Here is a 27499-nt window from a genome sequence, read left to right on the forward strand (position 1 = left end):
AAAATGGAAGAATAGGGGCTTGCGGCATAGCTGGGAGCTTTGAAGGTGTTAGAATCACGCTAAGACCTTTAATGATTTAAGCTTGTTGGAATATTCAATTTTTTGCTTTGCTATTATAAACTATGCGTTGGACCAATCGTCATTTTGATGGCTTGCACAAACGGCAAAACTCTGCCCAAGGAAGTCAGCGTTTTAATTTTGGGAACACTAACGCCACTTTTGCTTGGAAGAATGACATTTTGTCAGCTTTCCTTTGGCCCATTTCGTTTATTATTACATTTGGGATTGCATGTGGATCATGTGTGGTCCTACAAAAAGGTCTGAGCAAGCCATCAAACAAGACCAAGCCATTGTGGTATTTTACCTTGAAGTGGGAAAAGCAGTTGAGTTCAAATTTTGTTTCATATCGTTCATGTTAACAAGAGGCAACATGCGCTGTCTTAGAACTTTGATATATTTTCCGTGTTTGTGACTGTAGGTAAGTCTGTGTGAGTGAAAGAGATATGTTTCTAAATCAGATTTGCGTGATTCACTGGCTTGATGAGTCACCGCAGCTGCATTGTATGCGTGCACATGGCGTGTGTGCTTTGTGACTAATGGAGAAGGTGCTGATGTCATGCTTGTCCCCATTGCCAGAGTCTTCATTTCCTGAACATTCATTAGAGTTCACATTTAAATTCATATAGTTAACAGTGTGACCATTGCAAGTGCGATTTCCGTGTGTGTGTGCTCAGTAAACGACATGGGCGGACGGTTGATCTTGAGATTTGTGGCTAAGGTGAACCCTGTGTGTGCGTTTCTGTGTGAGTGTGTGTGTGTGTGTTGTCTCGTCAGCCATCACTTCTGACGACAGCTTTACGGCTGCTGAGCTAGCAGGAGGCTGCAGGATGTTTGCTAGCGGTTCTTTCATGAAAAGCTTGACTATCGTGTATATGGTCAGAACCTCTAACCCCAAACGAGATCGGATTTTTCAGAAAATAGACAAGCATATAGTTTTTAACTTATGGGTTTTTAATATTGCTGTATTTTACTTCATTTTTTGTGGAATTCTGTTCCCTGTGCATCTCTGCAATGGTCTAATCACAAAGCTTTTACTATAAAATGTGGCGTAAATGTCACAAATTAATATTTGACACATTTTTATCATGTAAAATTTGGCAATGAAGGCCCTGGTTCAATTAGAATGGCAAAGATCGATTAGATTGAGGCTGAAATCTGGTGCAGTAAAAAAAAAGTGTGCATTATTAATCCAAGAGAATACAATGTCAGAAATACACACAATTCCATGGAACCATTGTCAATTGTGCAGGTCAATACCTCTAATTGTGAATGCCTAAAAAAAACAAAGACAGCCATAGAAAGTGTAACACACATGCATAAAGAAAGAGAGCATAAAGGGCCATCCAACACCCCCGCACGTAACCCACACACACATGCACATCTCGAGGGTGTGTTACCTCCTGCTTTCAGAAGCTTGTTAGGCCAGCAGAGTGTCTACTGAATAATAGATGCTAAAGCAGGCTAGCATGTAGCCCACACACAGACACATGCACGCAGAGCGACTAGGTATTAAAAATCAAAAGACGCACCACATGAAAGACAAGCTTAATTCTCACCCTACTCCTGGTGTACTTGTTACCATCTGCTTATTAGCATCACACACACATACACCCATACACACCCACACACCCATCTCATCCCCCTCAGATCAAGCATCCACTCAGGCCATCCTCAGGTCGTCGGGTCAATGTCAACTCTGCATGTGGTACGCTGATTTCGTCTATGCACATACACACGCACACACACACACACGGACAGACATGTAAATGTGTACGCACTACGATAACAGGATAATGACTGACCAATTAGGCACAAGCTTGATCTGTCTGGATATATCCAGTCATCGTAGACCCTCTGGCAGCCATTATTCAAGCTTGGAAGCACACACATACTGTATACTACACACACACGCAACTAAACAGGGGAATCCTGGTTTTAAGTGGCTGTTTTCAAGCATTTTTGGAGGGGAATCGGACTCAAAAAGTCATCACAAAATGGCTTTGAAACAACAAATTTAAGATATTTTTGTGCATTGAGCTATGTTCTATTCTAATTTCCCTGAATATGAAGAATTTGAATTTTTCCATGTCTATGACTGTATCTTAAAACAACAATTTTTAGCCTTAACTAAAGCTCCACTCCTTTTGAATGGATGATCCTTACCACAATCATTGCAAACTGTATCGTGCTGGCACTGGAGCAGCACTTGCCCGACGGCGACAAGACGCCTCTGTCCGAGCGACTGGTAACAAAAAAAAAATCGCCCTGAAATTTGATGGTATCATTATGCTTTTCTTCACTATCTGTTTCTGCTCTTGACTTCTTCCTACTTTAGGAGGACACGGAACCCTACTTCATCGCCATCTTCTGCTTTGAGTCTGGCATCAAGATCCTGGCACTGGGATTTGCCTTGCATAAGGGCTCGTATTTGCGCAATGGCTGGAATGTCATGGACTTTGTGGTCGTGTTAACTGGGTGAGTTTGACAAACTTTTTTTTTCACTGTCATATTGTGTGCAAAATATACACTTTCTTTTTTATTCTGTATTAGAGGGAAAAACACTACAATATTGAATTGTGTTGGGTAAACTGGAATCTTAGTGTCTTATTTTTTATTGTTGGACCTTTCTGTCTACTCAAGCAATATTATTTAGTATACAATAGTGTACAGGTTACTTTTATGTATAACTATTATGGACAGGATAATAGAAAAAAAATCATTTTGAACATGCTTTCTATTGCTGTTTACTGCCATCTTGATTCTGCTGCAAATGTGTGTGGTGTGTGTATTTGTGTAGGCGGCAGGTGGTGTGTGTGTGTGTGTGTGTGGGTGTTTTTGTGTGTGTGTTTGTCGCGTGATCTAAATATGGTGGCCCAGGAGAGAAGGGGGAGGGTGGATGGTAGCTTGTAACAAGATCTGGTGTTTGTCAGGGGAGCCACACACACATATATATACACACACACACACACACACATATATATATATATATACACACATATATATATATACACACACACACACTCACTGTGGCATGGCATGCACCTCAAATGAGGACCCCGTGTACGTGCGCACACACGTGCACACGCCCCCTCAGCGGCGTGATCTGAACACCGCCGTGGGGAGCATCCGTCGGGCCAAAGTGAAATGTCACCTTAGTGAGAGGACACAGGGGTGGGGGGGCGACCAGTGGTTGTCATAGCGACACCTCAGAAAAGCACCCATTATGCCACCATGAGAAAAACTGCAAAGCTTCAAAACAACTTCTACATTTGTTGTTTAAAATTGTGCTAGTGAACTACTTGTAATTAGTCAACTCTGTCATCTTGAAATGAATGGTCTTTGGTAGTGTGGTAGTTCACATTGATGATTTTTGGATGATTAAGTATTGGTCAAATGAGTATGCCAAGTTGTTTCTAATTTGGAAGTTTTTAAGAGCTCCTCTAAATGGCATTTTAGGAACTTGAAACAAATGAATACCAGAATCTTATTATAAGAAACCTAACCATCCTGCCGATAATACTTAAAGGCCTTTTCATATTAGCGTAAGCTTAGTCGTAAAGGTTCTGCACACAGAAGGTGCCATTACGCTTGTCGGTGTAACAAAACTTGGAAATGCTGACGTAGCAGCTTTTTGTAGACGACTGCACTGCAAAGTCGTGTAATTTGCATTGTTGCAAAGGGAACAATGCACACTTTGGCTCATTTTAAGAACCAATGGGGAGATCATGCAATAGTAACCAAGAGAACAGTTTTACTAGTTTGGACGGGAACCTGGAGACTCGCATTCGTGGACTGCAATTCCATCTAATATGCTTCCAGATATCATTTAGGCAGAATACATAACAAGAAGTTTAAAAGCCCCTTTTCAAGTATTCCAAAGCTGGAAAAAAGACCATCAGATTTGTCTGTCCAAGCATATTAAATGTGCTTGACACATTTTTTATTGATAAACGACACAATCTTGCTGGCTGGATTTACCAGAAATATTCATAGCCACACACTATGTATTCATAACTTATTTATTGATAATTTACATGTGCACTTCATGCTGAAGCTTTAAATCTCATTATACTTGTATAATGCCAATAAAGCCATTTAATTCAATTCTAATCTAATTTGGAAGACGGATGAACACAAGAAGGCAGCAATTTCAAGATGGCCTTCCCAATCGTGGCCATCAGAGGTGGACAAACTGTGTAAATAACACCAGGAAGGAAAAAAGGAGGGAGACGAAGCACACACACACACACACACACACACACACACACACACACACACACACACACACACACACACACACGTGATGACGTCTCCGCGAGCTCCAGAGAACCGGACGGAACGAGGGGAGGAGAGCAAAGTAGTGAGAGTGATGTATAGAGAGAGAGAGAGAGAGAGAACCAGAGAGCATCTGAGGAAGGAGGGAAGGCAAATTTGGAGATGGAAGGACAGGGAGGAAGGAGGGGAGAGAGGCAGATGTTTGTGTGTGTGTGTGTGTGGATGTGCGTGAATGTGCACGCATTTCCAAGCGAGTGCTGCAGTAACCTGCTTTTCGCTGCTTCTCATGATCAATCACCCGGCAGCAAAGCCTGCCTGACACACTCTGCTGTTATCTTCTGCTCTTCTCTTTCACACACACACACTCACACACAGACACACACTTCAAAGGGATTCGTACAATTACTATGCCGGGTCTATATGGCCAATTTATGGACCTTCAGTTTTCATGTTTATTCATATTCCATTGTTAATCTAGGGGACATTTTTGGTTTTTTTTTTGTGGGTGATTCATCCTTGGTTGTGTTGTGTTTTTCTTCGCTGTGTACCGGGATTTGAAAAGTTTTACCCGATTGGAGGGTGTTGTTTTGCCCAAAGGGACAGGGTAGAGTAGGAGTTCTCCTTAGGGTTTGATTCTTTTTTGGGATTTATTGTAAATGAAGCTTAATGAAGTTGCATGGGTGGGAATTTTTGTAGTGGTGTCTATCTTTAGAAGGCATGAAATAGTCATGCAATCCTAAAACACTGGAAGTCATAGATTTTGGTGCATATTTGGGCAATGTATGCCATTTTCCAGGTGTTTTTTTTATGGTCATTGTACTGGAAATGGAACTATTTCAATATTACATTATTGTATTTAGAAAAATTCAACCCCCAAAAACAGTTTCAAGAAGCCCTGTCAGATCCAGCACACATTTTGATGTAGACCAGCTATTTTGGTGCTCATTTACATTTGGATCAGGAGTGTCTCCTGGGCTTATTTTGGAAAAGTCAACCCCTAAAGCCAGTTTCACGTGCCAATAAGGGTCATTCCAAAACAGGGTGATTTAAAAAAGAATCAACCTTTATTTTTCTCATTTCCATGCTACATATTCATTAAAAATAGGTGCTAAATGACTAAGATTTTTAGTTGCATGTCTTTTCATCTAAATATCATCTTCTATATTAGCTATGTATGCAGTTTATAATCTGTAGCCATGCACCATTATTTTAGTTTTCTTTTTTCAAATCTTTCTGTTTACGGGGAGGACTTAGAAGTTAAACAATTACAGTTATATTCATAAACTGGTCGGGTTATGAATTAAATGCTAGTTTTGAATGATCTTCCCATTAATTTTGTCATTAATTTTTGCCATTTTGACTTTGTGCTGCCAAATAATTCAAAAATTACTTACACCCATTACAAGATGAATCTTTTATCTGTAAAAGATAAAAGAAAATAAAGTCTGTCAACAGTACTGTTATTAACCTTCTCTATTTTCATACTTTTTATCAGTCATTTTATCAATCTCACAGCAAAAAACCTTAAGAAAAGTATGAAAAACTTTTTTTCTATTTCACTACTAGTTAAAATAAAAGAGAAAAAAAAGCAAAAACTCTCTTATTTCTATTCCAACGAGGACTAAATGATTCAGTAAATTAAGCTGTATTAGTTGGAGGGAGTTACCGTGGATACAGTAGCTGGGACATGACGTCCAGCAAAATGAGGTCAAAGACCAGGACAGAGACGGGTTGGAGGGGGGGGGGGGGGGGGGGGGTGAATAGAAAGAGTACTGAAAGTACCTGGCTGGAAATTGTCCCTTTGCCATCACTTCAATTAGCTTTATTGCTCTGCAGTCATTTATGGGTGCGTCACGGTCTCATAGACCTTCTTCTCTGCCCTCCATTGCTACCAACTAAAAGGTTGCAGCTCGGGCAAAAGTTCTCATATCTTGTTGACTTTTTTGGCCAGCATATTTCACAAAATATTGCAAATGAACTCAGTGCGGTGATGATTTACACGCTTGTAAGGGTGACCTGTAAGGGTGCAAATTGGTCACACGCCCAGGATTAATTTTTGTTTTTTCGTTGTTGAAAATGTAGCCATTTTGACTTGATTTTATTTATAAAGGTTAAAAGCACCACTAGTCACAATGATAAATAAATCATGGAGAATATATGTTATAATACATGTCGATAAAACTTGTCCTTTCATCTACCTACCTTGAAAGGACACTTTTTTTTTCATTCCTCTCCTTCATTTACCATAAAAGTGGCGTTATAGTGGACACACTTCCCCGCCAAGTCTAGATTGGACGGTTCAAGAGCAGAATCAGAGAAGGTTGACGATGTGACAGGATGGGAGATGGCGGGAGGGCACAGGGGTCCATCATCTCTGCGTTAGCACTCGGCTGAGCTCAGCAATAATGGCTGAGTGAGAAAATGAAGAGGATGGAGAATGTGGTCGGGAGTGGCAGAGTGCTTCCGCCCTCTGAAAGCTTCGTAGAGGAAAGCCTGACACTCCTGAATCCTCCGTTTAACTTGCGCCCTTCCCAGTGTCCTTCCCAATCTGTGGAGCCAATCAGAAAAGTTGATAGAAGAGATTGTCAAATATTTGGTGTAAACGGTGGAATTTTAGCAAATGTACACATAATCAAATAATAATTATTTAGTCTTCAGACTGGTTTAAACAGCATCTGGTTCATGAACATTAGGCAGATTTGGATATTGGACAGTTTTGTACACATAATTTAGGAATAATTTGACATGCTGTTTATAGAACAGTACATATTACCAATTTGACATTTTTAGACTCAATGTAAATATGACAAATATTTGTCTTTTTTGACATTTCATAGAATTTTAAAGGGTTTCTTTTCATTACACATGTGAAAAAAGTACAAGCTGACTTAAATATGATAACAATCAGACACAAATACAATTTACTTTATGCCTAAGACATCAAATGATGCAAATAATCCAATCAAATTACACCCTTAGTCAAAAGTATTAATAGATTTATGCACTCAAATGAATATGTCAGTGTCTTAAAAGTTTTTTTCCACCTTTAGATATAAGAAATATTGTTTTATATAATTAAAATTAAGTGTCAGTTAAATAATGGGCATTCATTTCACTTTTTTCATATCTATCATTCATTTGAATAAAAATCAGAAAGAAATCAGGGATAACTACATTTCTCCATGGAGCAATAATTATTTATTTAGATTTTTTTTTAATTTTTTTTACAGAATGCTGCTGCTCTATAGCCTAATTTGGCATGTTGATAATGAAATATTTGACCAGTGTTTTATCAGGAAAACAGTGGCATCTGGTGGGGCAATTCCCCTAATGCAGAACATCAACTGTTTGTTCCTATACTTGTATGTATGTATGTATGAGGCTAAATTTGGTACAGTGCTTGTGTGGGGGTTTGTGGTGGTGGTGGTGGTGGTGGCATCCTCAGTCGGAGACACTGAGGGGACAGAAGCTCACGCTGCGATGACACATGGCACACCCACACTATTTTCACTGCACATGCACACTTTTTACAAACACACACACGCACACACGGTGATGAGATTTTGCACCTGACCTGCCATGTGTGTGTGAGTGTGTCCATGCTAAACACACACCACAAAATATAGGTGTGTGTGTGTGTGTGTGTGTGTGAAGGTGGCGGGGATATGACAGAAGGTCTTGGAGGTGCAGGATGGCCACTGAACAAATCAATCGCTTGGGGACTCCCGCTTTCGTTCTCCGTTGCCGCGGAAATGGCGAGATTCCATCAATGAGCTAGAGCCACGTTGCCTTGGTAACGCTTGTGAATGAGAGCGGGCCGGTAACCGTAGAGACTCGGAGAGCAGATCGAGGACCGGTGGTCGCCTTGGCAACGGAGACGAGAAGCGGAAGGGACCTGGCTAACGAAGGGGAGCCCCTCCAATGTTGTTCCCCCGCATCGTTGTCAGCTTTAAAGGCGAGATGGTGTTAAGTTTTTATTCTTTGAAGGGCACGTCCTTGAAGGCTTGAGTCCTGTAGTTTTTATCTTTTTTATAAAATGGATTCATGCAAAATACTAACTAATGGCAAGTCATGAGTCCAGCTAATTATAGATAATGGTAGCGCAACAGCCATAGATATGATGATTGGCGTGGTTTGTTTGTGGGCCTGTTTGTGTGCGTCCAACTGCTAAGTGTTTCCCAGCCGTCGCCGCCTCTGTCATGCCTCCGTCTAAACACTGTAATGGAATGTCACACTTTGCGCGGTCGGGAATATCACTTTCTTTCCACCCGCCCACTCTTGTCTCACCCAATGTCTCGGAGGAGATACCCACTTTCCTGTCGCTTGGGAATCCCACCCGTGCCCTTTCTTTATTCAATTATTAAGTCTAATATAAAATGTCTTATAATGTATTTTAATACATAATCAAATAGTGTCATGAAAAAGTTTAATTATACTCTACAAATGTGAAATAAGGCTTCTAAATCGTCCAAAATAATTACCCAGATCCATTGGCTAGGATCAGGTTGAAATTAAGGCCAGTCTATGACTCATGATTGAGTTCCATAAGACTTTTCAGGTGTTAATTTTACTGCACAGTATCATATAATGCGATCTGCTGTATTTCTTCATACCAAGCACCTTGTCAACCTCCCACTGAAAAACCAGGTGCTCCTTCTATCAGGCAGAGAATGAGCTGTTCCAACAAATGCAATGCTATTAAAGGGAATGTAAACAACACTGATTATTAGTGCAACAATTCATTTTATCAACTAATTTACACCCTTTCAATGCTGCCCAAATTCCCCAAAACCACATCTTGCCATCTCTACTTACTGTCATCCTCCTCCTGGTTGTTCCCATGTATTGCAGGCAGGCAGACTGGTCCGTTGCCAGGGGCGACTGCATCCTGTCCTGTATTTTTTTTTCTTTTTCTTTCCCACTTTCCGACTTGGATGAGCAGTGATAAACAGAGATTAGGATTACTTACTTTAAAGATGGTGGGTGTAAATGGTTAACCCGGCCAGACTTCACCGAGAGCTTCCCGCCATTGGCCTCCAGGCTGTTTGTTTATTTATTTCTTTATTTCATTTTGCTGAGCACTCGTATCTTTCCGGGCGGCAGCGGCGGCGACTGCCTTTCGCAGTGAGGCAGTTAAAAAGCCATCGAGGGAATGAGGGCTTTGGCTGCCGGTATGGCGTCTGTTAATAAATGACCTCTTACTGGAATTAGCAATGAAACCTGGATAGAAATCATGGTGGATGAGGAAAAGAAAAAGGCTCTTGTAGATTTGGTTGGAGGGAGATACAGCGTGTTGTCAATTTTTTGGATATGTCGTGTATCTACATTTTTTACCTTGAATCTGATGACATTAAAACGCACATCAGATAATATTAAAGGCTCTTACTTTGCCTAAAATGTGTCAAAACCTCATATAAATACAAGACATTGAGTTCAATAATGCAACTTCTTGGAGAAAATGAACATAATCTGTTAGATTTTCCATAAAGACAAAAAAATGTTGACCTTTTTGATGATTTTGTTGCCAAAATTTTCTTAACAGTTGAATGGCACATTGCACACAACTTTTCTTTTTTGTCACTTTTTTTTGTCATTAAAATTTTTATGTATATATATATTGTGACCTTTTATTAAATACTTTTTTTAAACAATCCCCCTCCTTTCCCCAGGCTTTTATCATCAGTACGCTCTCAGATCGACCTGAGGACTCTCCGGGCCGTCCGAGTGCTACGACCTCTCAAACTGGTGTCTGGAATTCCCAGTAAGTGTGCGGCAAACTCGAATTGGATATCTTTAGCGTAGCCCAGAATCTCTCTCAATCTTTTTTTTTCTCTGCACGCTATATCCAGGCTTGCAGGTGGTGCTGAAGTCCATCATGAAAGCAATGATCCCACTGCTGCAAATCGGCCTGCTACTTTTCGTAGCCATCCTCATGTTTGCCATCATTGGCCTTGAGTTCTACATGGGGAAGTTTCACACTACATGCTACGATGACAATACGGGTGAGGCTCAGTCTGCACGTTAATATATATTTTCATTATATTATATATTTTTTTCCTTACTCATAATACTATATGGAGCTGTGAATATTTAAAAGAACAAGAAGGTATTGTATTGTTCTTTGTTTGGGTTTTTTGCTACGTTTCATTGCAACAGTGTTTTAAGCAAAAATAGTGCAGATTTATTCATTTAAAATGGACTGTATTTTCCAGACTAAATTGGGCCTTTGACTCAAGTGTCACTTAAATGTTTATTTTTCTCTTTGACCACCAACAGGCTATTGTTTTTTTTTGTTTTTTTATAGTTATAGAAGTTAAATTTGCATTTAACAGATGCCTATATCTCTCCATTTTAATTTTTTTCTCCCAAAACTGCGTCTTCAATGCACATTGTATATGTTTTTTTCCTCTTCATTTTGTATTCTTTGGCAGTATGACTTGTAGTATGGAAAATGCAGTAATTTGCTACTTGTGAAGCTCTTGACAATTTAAATTCCAACATGCATTTACTGTCAGATGCATTATAATGTAAGGTAATGTTAATTTTCACTGTTTCTGTGTCAGGTGAGATTGTGGAGAAAGTTCCGTGCGGCGCCAAATTGCCATCTCGAATGTGTCCCAATGGCACCACGTGTCGGGATGGCTGGATCGGGCCCAACTACGGCATCACGCAATTCGACAACATCCTGTTTGCCGTACTCACCGTCTTCCAATGCATCACCATGGAGGGCTGGACCGACATGCTTTACTTCGTGAGTCCCTTATAATTGCTTTTCATAAATAACGGAAAACACCCATTGTGATAATGCAATATATTATCATAAAACTTCAAATATTGAAACTAAACACACTATATACTTGGAGTATACCCAAGACAACAAAGGGGATTATTTTTGCACCCAAAAAAATTAAATTCTGGTGAGAAGGCAAGAATGTGGAGTATTTTAGTGAATATAATGATGATGAAGAATAGTGAGCAGCACTTATTTTTTCTCTCCATTATCTTGATCATGACCGTCTCCCTTTTTTTTTTTTTTTTTTTACCCCCCCTCGGCCCCTTCCCCTGCTTCCATCCTCTTCCTCTATTCTGGTCCGTCTGGTTCTATTTTTAACGTCTGCTCTGAGGATGAAGACTTATCTCCGGCCGATGAAAGTTTAATAGCACTCAGCACTCTAACAGGCTGCGCTTGAAAGCCTCACTAGGGTCAGAACAAATAAAGAACAGCCATTTTTGTTGCCAATAGGGTCATGTTAATTGATACATTTATTTCAATGTTATTTTTTTTCGATTTCCAACAAAGTCGATTTTACCATTTTGAATTTTCTGGGCATTACCTCAACTTGGAACTTAATTTCACCTGTTTTGCTTTCAAAATTCCAACACAATCACTATTTAGGAGCTTGTTACAATGTCCAAAACTAATAGTAGCCCTCAAAAAAAGTTCTTTTGAAGTACTAATACTTTTTCCCTGACAGTAATGTTTGCTTAAGTGCATATATTTGATCATATTTTTATTTTATTTTTAAGAGTAATGATGTTGAGGGCAGCGCCTGGAACTGGATGTACTACATCCCACTCATCATCATTGGTTCCTTCTTCATGCTCAACTTGGTGCTGGGCGTCCTCTCAGGGTATGTCTTTCCCATTTTACATGTAGAGGGTCACATAGTTGCCAGGTTTTTTTTAAAATATACTCTGCATTCAGTGAGTTTGCCAAAGAGCGAGAACGCGTGGAAAACCGGAGCGAATTCCTCAAGCTCCGGCGGCAGCAGCAAATTGAACGCGAGCTCAATGGCTACCTGGAGTGGATCTGCAAAGCAGGTCAGTGGACCGTTACACAAGAACTGACGTGAAGGCAAAAAATGGGCGTTGATCTCTCTTTGGTATCTCGTAGAAGAAGTCATCCTGGCCGAGGATGACGGAACAGGGAATTTTAACGGTGAGGACCCAAATCTTTTATTCAAGTGATGGTGAAATGAGGCAAGGTAAACAACTGGTTTGTTGTCGTTATATCAGGTTCTCGGCGACGGCCTACCGCGAAGAGCAAGAACAACAAGGCAGAGCTTCTCAATACAGAAGAAGGCGAGGACAGCTTGGGAGATGCTGTCGGTGGGGACATCTTTTAGACTTTTTGCTTGATATTGGGAAAAAAACGTTACAATTTACTGTGTGATTTGTCTCTTATTGTCAAAAAAAAGCATGTTTTAATTATTATACATTTAAAATACCTGAAAACATGAGTAAGATTGCTCTTCAAAGTCATTGAGAACACGATAACTTCATTTTTTGCTACAACACACACTACACATTTTCAAAAACGTAATAATTTGACATTCATATGACATCATATTAACATGTTTACACTAAATCAACATATTTTAAATGTGGCCACACAGTCAAGTGAATCCATTGGGTTTGGGTCAGGGTTTGCCCGTTCCAGCATCAAAAATGGCAAGGATGGTTCCAGCTACAGTAAGAAGGAAAGACGACTGCGGATCTTCATCCGCAAGATCGTCAAGACGCAAGCCTTCTATTGGACCGTTCTATGCCTTGTGGGCCTCAACACAATCTGCGTGGCGGCCGTGCACTACGACCAGCCCAAACTTCTGTCTGACTTCCTATGTGAGTACCTGCACTTTTTCCACCCTTTTATTTCATGTTCACCCTCCTTTTGCCTCCTATTTCATTTGTCTGTCTTCTTCATTTACCTCATTCTAACCAATTATCATCAATTTCTCTCATTCCTTTATTTCTGTTGTCACTTCTTCCGTCCATACGTTACATTGTTTTTTATTTGGTGTTTTTCTCTGCAGTTTATACAGAGTTCATTTTCCTGGGTTTGTTCATGTCTGAGATGCTAATCAAGATGTATGGTCTTGGCATTCAGCCCTACTTCCACTCCTCCTTCAACTGCTTTGACTGTGTGGTGAGTGCACACATGAAGACATACAAGTACACACCCAAACTCACACACTTTAACTGTGTATCTATGCGTGTTATAAGGTGATCGTTGGCAGTATCTTTGAGGTAATTTGGGCCACCATAAAGCCAGGAACGTCCTTTGGGATCAGTGTCCTGCGAGCGTTGAGACTTCTGAGAATCTTCAAGGTCACCAAGTGAGTAAAAGTGCTATCATAGGTTCTGGAAGTTTTTGTTTGGTAAATGTGTTATTTTTACATGATGGCGGGTCTTTTAATAGTTCTGGCTATGTAAAGATGTGTAGTTCTTTCAAATGTTTCATTTCAATTTTTGTCATAAATGCTCATTCTTGACAAAATAGAAGTTATACCAAGATTTCTAGAAGAATATTTCTTGTTTCAGCTCTGATGATAACAGATAATTAGTTCTATGAGAGATAAACATGTTACTACAACAGTATATTACATACAGGGATATATTGTTGTACCTAAATGACTATGTAGTATTAGAAAAACTCTAAACTTGAACGTTTATCTCCTATGACAGATCCTAAAGTTTTAAAACGACAAGTTTTGGTTGCATAAAATGACTTTGTAGGTTGTTTTTTTCGCAAAAGTCGTGATTCTCACCAATATTTAGTATTTGGGTTAGCTCAGAACTTCTTTTGGCTGTGCATGCGTTGATGCTGTTGCGTGACTTGTTTGATTCTCTCTGACAGAGAGATTTTAATTGGATTTGGCCAAAGTTCCTTTTTATTTGTTTTTGTTTTTGTTTTGGTCTTTTCCCTTCTCTCCCTTTTCAACTCACAAGAGTCCAAATGTTGAATTGTTGGCTCTTTACTGCCTGCGTCAATGACGAATGGTCCCATCACGCAAGTGGACTAAAAATAACCAATGAGTTGTGTTTTGTTGTTACAGAAGCTCACAAAAGACAGAAAAAAATTCTGAACATTCTGTGTGGTATTTTTTATTCCAGAATAAAGAACTGGATAAGAGGATAGAATAATTGCTTTATTTTTTTCGTTAATTGTGTGAGGAAGGACATTTTTGTAAACATTCAATCAGGAAAATTCCGATTCCAATATTTCTTTTGAATAAATATGAATAGAAATGGTTCGGTTGGCTCGTGGTTACCGCTTTGGCCTCACAATTTTGAGATCGAGGGTTCAATCCCTTCTGTTTTCCTCTTTTGAGTCACAGCCATACTTACTCTTGTGGTTGTGTTCAGGTACTGGGCTCCTCTACGCAACCTGGTTGTGTCTCTGCTCAACTCCATGAAATCCATCGTCAGCTTGCTCTTCCTCCTCTTCCTCTTCATCGTTGTCTTCGCCCTGCTGGGCATGCAACTCTTTGGCGGACAGTCAGTCACCACAAAAACATGTCAGTCAACCTTTTCAAATTCCTTCTCATGTTTTGTCATTTATTCATCAGGTTCAACTTTGAGGAAGGAACGCCCCCTACCAACTTTGACACTTTTGCGGCAGCCATCATGACAGTTTTTCAGGTAGGATTCATCCAGTAAAACTCTCGTTTTGACATATTCACTGTGATGACTGGTAAATATTCATTAACTATACAAATATAATGATCAAATGAATTTTAAAGTTTCCATATGGTCTGGTTTTGTGGATTACGTAGATCCTTACCGGAGAGGACTGGAACATGGTCATGTATGACGGCATTGAGTCTCAAGGTGGTGTCAATGACAAGGGAATGGTCTTCTCCATTTTCTTCATCGTCCTCACCCTCTTTGGCAACTGTATCCGACAACTCTTTTACAATTTTTGACACAATTTTGAAAGGACAGAAATGTGATTTCATATCCTTAACTGAGCCCCTCAGACACGCTACTTAATGTGTTCTTGGCCATCGCCGTGGACAACCTTGCCAATGCTCAAGAACTCACCAAGGTAGGTCTATGAAGTCAATAAACTTGCCCAAATTGTTTTTAAGCTATTAAATATATTGAAAAAAACAGTGTGACAAATGTATGCTTTCATGGTAGGATGAGGAAGAGCAAGAAGAAGCAGCCAATCAGAAGACAGCGTTACAGAAGGCCAAAGAAGTGGCTGAGGTCAGCCCACTTTCAGCCGCCAACCTCTCCATTGCTGCGTGAGTAAACATCTTGTGTATTGTACAGTGTATATTGTCTTTAACTCCCCAAAAAAGTTTGAACTTTTAAGATTAGGGGTTAAATTTCATTGTAGGTTAGCATTGTGAAAGAGAAAATTCTTGCCTTGTCTGGATAAACAGAAAAAGGAAATGATTTTGGGATTTGTGTGTCTTGTGTTCAGTAAGGAACAGCAAAGAAATCATGCCAAGCCAGGCAGCAAGTCGGTGTGGGAGCAGCGGACCAGCGAGATCCGCCGACAGAACCATATGACCAGTCGAGAGGCTCTCTACAATGAGCTAGAGCAGGAGGACTGGAAAGTAGGAGGCGAGGGAGAGGAGGTGAGAACCTCTGCAAATCTGTATCATACATTGCATATAACAAGGCTTGAAGCACCAAGTCATTGGAAATACTTGTTGACAGTTCCAGATTGAGGTTAATTTGACGGTTATCCCACATTTAGGCAAAAATAATTTCTTTGCAGAAACTAAATCTTACACAACTATAATACTTCAAACGTTGCCAAACCCGGAGATTCCAAATACATCAGTACAATCCATTACAGTCCTGATCATGAATCTTGTAACTTTAACTACACGTTGCTTAATCCACTTGGTTTCTTATTAGAATTGGGGTCCTCTCTTTCAGGTGTCGTACCCACGGAAAAGCCGCGGTGACATAATGACCCACTTGGACCGTCCTCTGGTGGTCAACCCACAGGACAACCGCAACAACAATACCAACAAGACACCTCCTGGTCAGCTACCCCTTGACCAGGAGTACCAACGGCAAGACCAGGACCACAGTCACCGATCTGGGCACCATCACCATCATCACCACCATCACCACCACCACCATCACCACCGCCAGAAGGCCGACGCATCAGAAGCGTTGGGCCCGGACCAAACGGTGACGGTGGGGGGTGACGGAGAACAAGAGGCTGGAAACCAGGAGGGACAGCCGGCCGAGGAGAGGCACGGCCACAGGAGCCACAGGGGGCATCGGCATAGGAACAGGGAGGACCGGGAGGCTTGCAGTGCGTCCCCTCGCCATGCCTCTCCCGCAGAGGGGAGTAACGAGCACTGTAGGGCCAGGCACCACCGCAAGGCGGCCAGAGACGGTGAACCCAGCAGGAGGCACCGGTCCAAGGGAGCCGAAGCAGATGGGGACAAGGGCGAAGACGGAGAGGGTCGGAAAACCAGACGGCATCGTCACGGCAACCAGGACAGAAGCAAAGGACATCATTCCAGAAAGTCAGTGAAAATATATTTGATTTATGTTGTTACACTGAGTTATGTTTAGATCTTCTCAATAGTGTACAAATAAGTGCAATGGACTGAATAGATTAAAGCTTCACTTCATTGAAATCCATTCAAATAGACAGTACAGATTTTTCAGTGCATTTCTAGTTTGAGGAAAGCTCATTCATTCTCATCTGTCCTCTTTGACCAGGGAGCACCATAGCGCTGGACCCAGCCTGTCTACTTCACGACCCATTCAACAACACAACGAGGACCTGGATAACTTGCGAAATAACAGCAAGTTGGCATGTCAACCATACGACCTGCCGCCCCCTGACGACGACTACAACGTCAACAACCTGCTGAACTGCTGCGACGCCGACACCCACACGCTCCTGCATAGCATGGACAGCCTCATCCTGAGCAGCATGGCCAAACCTGAATACACCAGCATAGATATGCCACCTGTCTACCCATACCCTTCAACCAACGCCATCTTGCAAGGTGAGTAAACCTTTTAGAGCACTCAAACAAGGACCGATTAAACATCCATCTCAATGTATCCCAGTCAACAAAAACGCCAACACGGACCAGAAGAAGAACGAGGAGAAGAAAGGGGACGACGACGATGAAGGCGATGAGGACGGACCCAAACCCATGCCTCCCTACAGCTCTTGCTTCATCTTGTCCACCACCAACCCGTTAGTAAACCTGGCTAAGACGTCTTCTCGTATAAATTGACCAGCATTTCACATCTTGTGCTTTCTTCCAGCTTCAGAAAGTGCTGCCACTACATCCTCACCCTCAAATACTTTGAATTCAGCATCCTATCCGTCATTGCTATGAGTAGCATTGCACTTGCAGCAGAAGATCCAGTATCGCCAGACTCGCCCCAAAATAACGTAAGAAGTTCTGTCCATGTTTTTAATTTAAAATTCAATTAATACAGTGGTTGGTTGCATTTGTATGCTAAATTTTGCACATCCTTTCCAGGTGCTGCGTTACTTTGACTACGTGTTTACTGGCGTCTTCACTTTTGAAATGCTCATCAAGGTACAATGATCTTGCTGGTTTTATATCTACAGCACAATTACCATATTTTTTGCACTATTAGGCACACCTTCAATAGTAGTTGTGGTGGTAGGTGGTTGCAATGGCTAACCAATAGTGATCCATATATAAGGCACATCAAATTATAAGGTGGAAAAAAATATTTTAGTTGCGGTTATAGTGCAGAAAATACATCATGTGTCATTTAATGTCAAATTCATCCAAAATACTGGAGCCCATATGGTTAAAATGTCAAACATTTTCCAAATTCAGGGATTGAAAACACATAGTTCAAAACTGAATTATATGAATGAACTCATACATTATTTTATTCAATAGTTTACTAAATAAAAATGACATTTCACAAGGACTGAATAACAATGTAATGTCACCACAACTGAGATTGTCTATGTGGTCCAGATGGTGGTGCTCGGCCTCTTCCTCCACCAAGGCTCTTACTTCCGTGACCTGTGGAACATTCTGGACTTTATAGTGGTTACGGGTGCTCTTGTGGCCTTCGCCTTCACGTAAGTGACTTCCTTCTCTTCACGCCGTCGCCGTCATTTTTGCAAGGACACACCCCCGCACTCATATATCCACAGAAAGACCCTTGTTTATTGCCACTCAAGTGGCTGGACAATGTCAATGCCGTCTTGAAGCAGATCACAACACTGATCCACTTCCTCCTTGAAACTCTCTTCTCTTCATCTTCTCTTCTTCATTGTATCAGCTGGTCTTTCTCTGTGTTCACTTCCACCATCATCTATCTCTTCAGACCTCTGCCAGGGCTTAAATCTTAAAAATACATACATTTTATTAAATTCAGAAAAATATTCTCTTTTATTTTTAACTTTAAAGTGGTGAAACGTGAAGAATCAGAGTCAAAGCTGGGACAAAAAAATATGATAGTGTGGTCATTCAAGTGCTAAGAAATAATGGATTAAAATTGCCAAACAGCTGAATGGAAGAGGAACTTCAGTATATCCAAAGTATTAGTTTTGTTAGATGAACTGATTATTGCAACTCATGTAATAATATATGCACATTTATATTATTTTCTAGCTCTACAGTCGAATGAAATTGAGATCCAAAGTACTTTTTCCTTCATGTGGTGGTAATTAATGAAAATTTTACAATAACTGATAACTCAAAATAAGCAAAAACTATTAATATGATCCCCTATCTGCATTAAATTACAATAATAACATATAGAATCACTGCCTACTGTCTGTGTTTGAGAACGTTTATATTTTTAATGTAACAAATAACCATTTTTTTATTCTGTCGGTCGTGGTCATGGAAAACAAAAATAGAAACACCCTTAGGAACACCTAATATATAACATGCCTTCTTGGGCAGAGGTCATCAATCTTTGATTTCATCATGGAAACTTTTTATAGCTATAAAAAGCCTGTTTTGCACTGTACCACTTTTCCAGTTTCTGCTAGCTGGTATGAAAAAAGTGTCTGTGCACTTTTATTGGTTTTAAGACATAAAAAGTTCAAATGTTCTTTCTGTTTTCCAACTTAGCATTTGTAGTGCGAGTTGTAAAGTGTAGAACAGGCTTTAAAGTAATTAGCACTCAATTATAACCTTGATTTTGGTTGTTACGAACCTTCAGGGTCCCTAAAAGGGCACCTTGTGGAGTCCCCCCAATCATCACCATGCATCTTGCTTTCCCACAAAGTCACACTAATGTCACTCTTGATGTAAGTGTCTTTTCTCTGGAACCACAATTCACTCTCCAAAACTACGTGTTCTCCCTCCTTCAACGCCGCTACGATTTTGCCGCCAAGCAGGCCGTGAGTCGTCCAGTCCTCTCTCTTTTCACATGAATTCACATCACATCACATGACATAACCCCACTTCCCCATTTGCCTTCTTCCTACTCTTGAGCCTCATTATTCAGAATCCACACTTTTATTCCAATGCGGTGTTCTTTGGCGTACTTCAAAATTTTAAAATATGACGCTGAGGCTAAATGTGATTGCACATTATTCATATATTTTTTTACTATAACTCAAAAATAATCTGAATTTTATACTATGGTTGCGTTTTATTTCATATTGACTTGTTTATCTACTCAAGATCTTTCATAATAGTTTATTTTAATTTTTGTGGACTTTTATCTGATCAGATTCACTTATTTTAAACCATTTATTTATTTAGTATTTCTTTGAAATTCTTTGTTTTTATTGAGATTTCGCTACTGCAGTATTTCTTTTAGTCTCATAAATATGAGATTTTATTTTTAAATCGACAACACTTGTGCTAAAACCTAAATTTTACATTATTAAATGGAATGAGGAATCTTCTCACAGTTATATTAGTTTTCTCTTAGCAAAAAACACCCAAAAAACATTAAACTTTACAACACTTTGCATTACATTACCACTTACTATACATGATTAGGACATAAGGCACCGTCATCACACTTAAAGATAAAAACCACTCCCTTCTTTCCCTTTTAATCTTCTTTTCCACCTCCTTTCTCCACCCTCTTCACACACAGACACACACATACACATGCACACACCCCAACAAACCCACCCAGGCACGCAGGTTTTCAGCATGGTCAGCGTGCAACGGGTTTCATTGGCAGTGGGAAGTTTGCAGACCCTCTGCATCCCCCCACACAAATGCTGAATGATACACTTTTACAACAGGATTGCATGCTGAGTGTGTGTGTGGTCGTATGTGTGTGTGTGTGATAAGTGAACGTGCCCTTGCTGACATGCACGTCCAAAGCCCCTTGATAGCATCTCCAAAGACAATTGGCGATCTAATGAGGGCAATTTATGCGGCAGGCTCAACCGTCCGCTTTAATTGATTACGTATGATGTTGGAAGAAGATAAGAATGTGTCCAAATGCATGTGGACACACTGCTGCTTCCTCTATGGCCTGAATTGAATTGTATTACGCACTGTATTTATGGAGAAAGGTTTGTGTTGTGTTTTTTGAAAGTAGTCGTATTTGAGTGGTTGTTGACAGCTGAATTGCAGTCATGAAAAATAGAACTTCTTCAGTTGTATTTTGTTATTAGATGAATGTATTATTTTGGAATATTTTTTGGGTGATTGTGTTTTTGTTTTATTTTAATTCTCTTTTTAATTGCAAAACTTTGAGGGTTCATTCTGTGGTGGAGTCGATTTTTTTTCAGTTTCTTTGTGTTATTTTGTTAATTTCACATTTTATTCTCATTTTTCATCTCATTACTTTTTTTCTATCATATCTATATTTTATCTGTTTCTATTATATTTTATTTTTACTTTTAATCTTGTGCATGTTTCATTTTATTTTATACCTATATCCTTTAGCATTTTTTATATTATATTTTTCTTTACTTTTGATTTTAATTTACTTCCATGTTTTTTATCATCTCATTTACACTTTATTATCTCTTATTTGTATTCATATCACATTATTTTTATCTTATTTTCTGCCCATACAATCTATCATTTTTAATTTGACAAATACACCAAATTTGGGCTATTTTTCATTTAACTTTTTTTTTAATTCACAATAACCTATTGAATGCCTCTTGATTATAGAAGCCAGTTTTGTTTGCTTGCTGCAACTGTACACAATAACTATATTAATATATATACAATAATGCTGATATGCTGAACCAAGCATGGAGCAAAATCCTCCACCTGTTTTTTAGTCCTCCCAAAAATCAGATTTTCTGGCACATTCGCCAAAAAAACAAAAATAATAATCAAGAAAAATCTCGTCCAAGGTGGACTTTGCTTCACGTTTAGTGAATCCCTCTCCAGTCGCATTCCTTCTTGCTGTCCTTCTTCTAATTGTGTGTCTCCCATGTAAATGTCTTTTTCTCCCCATCTCTTTCAACCTTTGGCTTTCTGTCCTCCACCGTGTGTCGTTTTCTATCCTTCTCTTCCTCTGTCATGGTCTAACCGCCACCACAGGAGCAGCACTCGGTAAAGTTGTACTCGTCCTCTTTCTAGTTCCTCCTACGGAGCCGGATCACTTTGGCTTCTCGCTCTTTCTTTCTTTGTTCTTCTACTGGCCGTGTCCTTTCGCCTCATCCTCGCCATCACGCTGCATTTATGGATTGTGTTGTGGAATTTGCATTAACAGGAAAGCTTGGAAAAGAGGACAAAGATTGGGTGTCGATAATAACAGTACAAAAAGTTTTTTTTTTGGTTTATTTTCAAGCAGCCATTTCAGAAGTTATTTTAATGAGCTCCCTGTTACGGGTTTAAAGAAAAATCATCATTTACGCATGAAAGAGTTCATATTCTGCTTTTTGATTGATTTTCATTCTATTTTGCTTAACCAATCGATGACAAAATATCCATACCTATATATAAATCTTCATTCAAGACTAAAAAAACTGAATTTATATGACAATCTGCATTAATAAAGATGTACATTATTAAACAAAACTACAGTCAATGCTATCCCTAGGCATAAAAAGTACAATTGAATAGGATTATAACTCATTTTCATTCTTTTTATCCCCTCAAATTTACAAAAACGTCAACAAATATCTGCGTCAAATATCACTGTCTCACGTCTCGCTTTGCATCCACGTTGGCAAAGTCATGCGATGCCCAACACGCATCACATGACCCAAAAAGAACCACATAGCCTCCGTTTCCCGTCGTCATAGCGACGACGGTGAGCAGAAGCCATGTGTTCTCTCATTAGAAGAACTTTTTTTTTGTGTAATTTTCTCAAAAAAGTGAAAAAGAAAGAAAGAGGTTTGCCTGGGCACTCTAACGGCAGATGCCTGATGACGTTAATGATGTTGAACAATGACGATGCTTCTCCATGTCCATGAAATCTCTCAAGAATTCGGTGGTTTCATGTCTGACTGTTATTATTTTGTAATCAGGATGAACTACTTTGTCAGTCTATTTATTGTTTTTCTTTAGCATTAAGTGGTAATTGTTATTCTTTCTCTCTTTAGGGGAAGCAGTAAGGGGAAAGACATCAGTACTATAAAGTCCCTTCGAGTGCTGCGTGTCCTGCGTCCTCTCAAGACAATCAAAAGACTCCCTAAACTCAAGGTAACATTGTCTTCATCACTGAGAAAGTCCAGGCATTTTTAGCAATAATAAAAATACAAGCAATGGATTGTTGTCCAGTTTTAATGCTAATGACTTTTATTTTTTCACTGTCTACACTTTTTAGGCCGTTTTTGACTGCGTGGTGAACTCACTGAAGAACGTTTTGAACATTTTGATCGTTTACATGCTCTTCATGTTCATCTTTGCCGTGGTGGCCGTTCAGTTGTTTAAGGGACGCTTCTTTTATTGCACTGATGTGTCTAAAGAGTTTGAGCGTGACTGCAGGTGAGTGAAAATCTCGGCTCGGGTGTAATGGTAACATGCCAATGTTTTATTTTTTTTTTTGTCGATTTTGTGTCTTGGGCAGGGGCGAGTTTTTGGTTTATGAAAAGGATGAGGTTAAAGCTCAGAAGAGGGAGTGGAAGAAGTACAATTTTCATTATGACAATGTGGCATGGGCCCTGCTTACTCTCTTCACTGTTTCTACTGGAGAAGGTTGGCCACAGTAAGTGTACACACACACACACACACACACACACACACAGTAATACACTAAAAAAATCATGCAAAGATGTTGTTGAAATTGAAAAGTAATTTTGCTGGAAATATAGTAAGTCTTTATGTTTATTTCTAAAGCTAATTCTTAAAAAATGGATTTGTAACATTGGATAAGAAAAAAAATATGTTATTGGAAGTTAAAAGAAGTATTTATTTGTTCGGTTGCATTGAAATACTTAATTTAGTTCATCAGAATGTTGTGTTGCCTTTAGATTAAGTAACTTGGCTTTTGAGTTGAGTTTAAGATCAGAAATAACTCTAAAACAATCAATTTATTTTTTCTTAGATTTGTCAGAATAGACTTGAGTGTCACCAATGTTTTTTACAGTATTTTTTTTGAGGATTTTTTTTTTTTTTTAATCCGAGCTTCTTCTTTTCTGCAGGGTTTTAAAAGCCTCAGTGGACTCCACATATGAAAACCAGGGCCCCAGCCCAGGTTACCGAATGGAGATGTCAATCTTTTATGTAGTCTACTTTGTTGTCTTTCCCTTTTTCTTCGTCAACATCTTCGTGGCTCTTATCATCATCACCTTCCAAGAACAGGGTGATAAGATGATGGAGGATTACAGTTTAGAAAAGAACGAGGTGAGAACTGAGAACCCGCACGTTTACATTATGGGAAAATTTCACATATGTTCTTTTTTGCAGAGAGCCTGTATCGATTTTGCCATCAATGCCAAGCCTCTGACACGCCACATGCCCAAGAACAAACTAAGCTTCCAGTATCGCATGTGGCAATTTGTGGTGTCGCCCCCTTTCGAGTACAGCATTATGGCCCTCATTGCACTCAACACCATCGTCCTCATGATGAAGGTCAGTTTTGTACATCCGATTTGAACAAAAAAATGCATATGTACGGCTCTGGGATGTTAATGCACTCGATATTTGAATTTGGGCCCCATTTTTAAAAAGATAACCAATTTTTTCTAACTGAGAGTCGCATTTTTCAGGTCAAAATGTGCAACTTTGGACTCATTTTTTGGGGTACATGCAAAACTTTTAGACAAAAATTACTTTGTTTATTTAAAGTACCAATAAGAAGCGAACATTTTAAGCTTTTGGGTCAATTTTTTGAGTTGAAGCCTGGCCCCTCTGCTTATATTATTTTATTTGCGACTCTTACTTGTTTGTCTGTATTATACTGACTCCCTGTGGCTAATGTGAGTAAACCAAAAGGAGCAGCACTACTTGAATATTGTTTTTCTATTTATAAAACACACTACAAAAGAGTCGCAGTTAGTATTGGGAAATATCTGATTTATAAGAAAATTGCTCACGGGATGCATTTAACTACTGGACCTCATTATTAGTATGTACATACTTGGACATAGATATGAATATACTTTTAAATTTCAGTTTTCTTCTTCCTAAATGGACTTTGTGATACAAATGTGTGCTAATGTGAACTTTCTATGCAGTTTGACGGGGCTTCGGAGACATACGACGATGTCCTGAAGAACCTCAACATCGTCTTCACCACTTTCTTCTTCATGGAGTCGATCCTTAAAATCATCGCTTTTGGCCCTCTGGTGAACACACACACACACACACACACACACACACACACACACGTACACACACACACACACACACACACACACACACACACACACGCGTGTTCACATCTAGGCCCCCCATCATTGATTCATGAGCCAGGTTTATTTCGGGTAGACAGATCTGGAACGTGTTCCCGATGTCCCCAAAAGACCCCTAAGAGTGCACGCCAACTGTCACCATTCTCCTTTCCCTTGTTTCCATGGCAACATGAGTCCTTGCACAACTGATAACTTCTTCTTTTTTGTGTGTCCAAAACAGAATTATTTCAGAGATGCCTGGAATATTTTTGACTTTGTCTCTGTACTGGGTAGCATCACTGACATTTTGGTGACGGAGTTAGGGGTAAGTGACCATCAATTACGGAAAAACAGTCGTTTTGTATAATCATTTTGGTGCTGTTCTCTGTAGATTTTCTATAGCAATGTGAATAATGTCTGTATTTGTGTTGAGTCCCTCTTTGGTGTCTAACTTTAGCAACATTTTAGCTCAGCAGCATCTTTAGTTCATTTTAATAGTGAGTGAAAATTCTATAAATTCATTTAAAAGACCAATTTGGGATGGTTCTAACTGTATAAAAGTAGTTGGAATATTAAGATGTTTACTAGTATACGTTGATGAATCTTTTTGTGTCACAATGATAAAGAAAATTCTATTTATTTATATTATATTATTATAAAAAAGCGTGTAAACATAAGTCAAATTTTATGATTTATGAAAAAAACGGTATTAACAGAATATTTAAAAAATAAAATTAAAATACAAGAATGTAGTTGTGATAGAAACTGATTTTGATAAAAACTATTATCACTAATGCTATCTTTGTGGACATATGATTATTTTAATGGGAATCTAAGAACTTCCCATCTGTGACCCCAAAGAGGGACTCATTGACATGTCAACATGTTACCACGGTGACGTTTACAAGCCTCATAATGACTCGCTGTTCTTCTTCTCCTTCTTCATGTCTTTCCACGCTTTCTTTATCTTCTCCGATAAAACAATAATCCATCCAATCCCTTCTGCCCCCCGAAAAATGCACTATGAAATCCCTCATTGTTTTGTCCTCCATTGTGACCATCATTCTATGATGTCATGTGCTCATGTCCCGACCATACAATATAAATATACCTATATATATATCTATCAATGTGTATAAATATATATTTCACCCCAACTTCCTTCCTTTCATTCATTCCTCGACATCACCGCACATGTAGAATCTGGTTGGTTTGTAATTTATCTCTCCAAGTTTCCTCTGCATCTTCATTGATTGTGCTTCCAAAAAGCCGCATTTAAGCAAATCACCCAAATAAAACCTTCCTTTTCCTACCCTGGATATTTGAAACCTTGTGCATGCAATCCCTGAATGAAATTACAGAATAGTTCATATGGAAATAGTCATAATACAACTGTTAAATCAGTTTAAATGTAGTGTTTTTTTGTAAATCAGCTCGTGCGACATACTGGATTAAATTGCCAATAAAGAGAAGAATAGATATGTATCATAAACTTAAAATATGTCGCAATTAAATGTGTTATAGTGGACACTAAATGTTAAAAATGTAAAAATCTGAAATTTGCAAATTATATTTTTTATTTCTTTAGTCAATGAAGGTATTTTTATGAAAATATCTTCAATGCAATACAAGTCAAGATAATAAATGATACAATTATTATCTTACTTTTTGGAATGCTTGAATTCAAAATCATGCACGTGGCTTTTTTGAAGGTCTGTTGAAATGCTGCTTGCTGCTATTCTTCTTCCATTTCCGATTACTATATTCTATTCTTGTAATAATCATATTCCTTGAAAAATTGCAAGCGCATACTGACGATATAAAACAAAACAAAACCTAAAGTTTGTCTGTGAGCAGGATTGTCAATGTATATGCAATCAATAGAACAATTACCATTACCATTGACACAATTTATAGTCATCATTTTATATTCAAATTATGTAATAGACCAAATTATTAAAAGTATTTTCTCAATTTAATCTAAACATCTTAATCAAAATACTTTTTTACTGAATTAAAATATTGTTTACTTCACAATGTCAACCAATATTTTTAATGACAATTAAAAATCCTGACTACCCCACCCCTCATTTACTTTGCGCTCTTGCATGTGTGGTCTATGTGCGCATGTTTGCGTGTCTGTTATTAGTAGGACTTCTGTCCTCCATCTTTGTATGTGGCCTGCTTGTACTTCCTTGGATCAGTGCATTTACAAACCCCCCCCAAAAAATCAGCTTTACCAGATTGGATGATGACTCCTCTCTTCTCTTTTGTCCACTTCCCTCTGATTCTCCCCTCCGACCCCCCGCCTCGTTTCTGGCCACCTCCGCTCTCCCCCGGCTTCCACTTTTAAGTTTCCCCAATGTTAAACCTACTTATGTCTTAACCAAGCCTCTTCTCCTCCTAGAACAATTTCATCAACTTGAGCTTCCTGCGCTTATTCCGAGCCGCTCGCCTCATAAAGCTCTTGCGCCAAGGCGAGACCATTCGCATCCTGCTTTGGACTTTTGTCCAGTCCTTCAAGGTAAGCACCGGAACAATTTACGAGGACTTTTCCCCCGTTTCAACCAACACGTGTCCACTTTTTTGGCAGGCTTTGCCATACGTGTGCTTGCTCATCGCCATGCTCTTCTTCATCTACGCCATCATTGGCATGCAGGTGAGGATATACAATTA

The 27499-nt window shown here is 39.3% G+C and overlaps 1 protein-coding gene across 1 annotated transcript in view; it reads left to right on the top strand.

The window, feature by feature from the left end:
• cacna1ab (calcium channel, voltage-dependent, P/Q type, alpha 1A subunit, b) overlaps positions 1–27499 on the top strand; it is a 70375-nt gene that overhangs the window by 13758 nt on the left and 29118 nt on the right. The window contains exons 4-36 of the mRNA XM_077719108.1: positions 2199–2305; positions 2396–2535; positions 10005–10096; positions 10185–10337; positions 10899–11086; positions 11863–11966; positions 12041–12156; positions 12230–12274; positions 12352–12444; positions 12760–12957; positions 13149–13261; positions 13339–13451; positions 14482–14613; positions 14685–14757; positions 14892–15012; positions 15096–15163; positions 15259–15365; positions 15548–15704; positions 16012–16616; positions 16816–17108; positions 17173–17305; positions 17377–17506; positions 17598–17657; positions 18075–18181; positions 22592–22691; positions 22816–22976; positions 23059–23196; positions 23633–23834; positions 23898–24062; positions 24668–24778; positions 25065–25148; positions 27231–27347; positions 27417–27482. Of these exons, the coding sequence (XP_077575234.1) occupies positions 2199–2305; positions 2396–2535; positions 10005–10096; positions 10185–10337; positions 10899–11086; positions 11863–11966; positions 12041–12156; positions 12230–12274; positions 12352–12444; positions 12760–12957; positions 13149–13261; positions 13339–13451; positions 14482–14613; positions 14685–14757; positions 14892–15012; positions 15096–15163; positions 15259–15365; positions 15548–15704; positions 16012–16616; positions 16816–17108; positions 17173–17305; positions 17377–17506; positions 17598–17657; positions 18075–18181; positions 22592–22691; positions 22816–22976; positions 23059–23196; positions 23633–23834; positions 23898–24062; positions 24668–24778; positions 25065–25148; positions 27231–27347; positions 27417–27482 (4592 nt within the window). The remainder of the gene's footprint in view (positions 1–2198; positions 2306–2395; positions 2536–10004; positions 10097–10184; positions 10338–10898; positions 11087–11862; positions 11967–12040; positions 12157–12229; positions 12275–12351; positions 12445–12759; positions 12958–13148; positions 13262–13338; positions 13452–14481; positions 14614–14684; positions 14758–14891; positions 15013–15095; positions 15164–15258; positions 15366–15547; positions 15705–16011; positions 16617–16815; positions 17109–17172; positions 17306–17376; positions 17507–17597; positions 17658–18074; positions 18182–22591; positions 22692–22815; positions 22977–23058; positions 23197–23632; positions 23835–23897; positions 24063–24667; positions 24779–25064; positions 25149–27230; positions 27348–27416; positions 27483–27499) is intronic.

Source organism: Stigmatopora nigra, chromosome 6, assembly GCF_051989575.1.
Source record: "Stigmatopora nigra isolate UIUO_SnigA chromosome 6, RoL_Snig_1.1, whole genome shotgun sequence".
Classification (NCBI taxonomy): Eukaryota; Metazoa; Chordata; class Actinopteri; order Syngnathiformes; family Syngnathidae; genus Stigmatopora; species Stigmatopora nigra.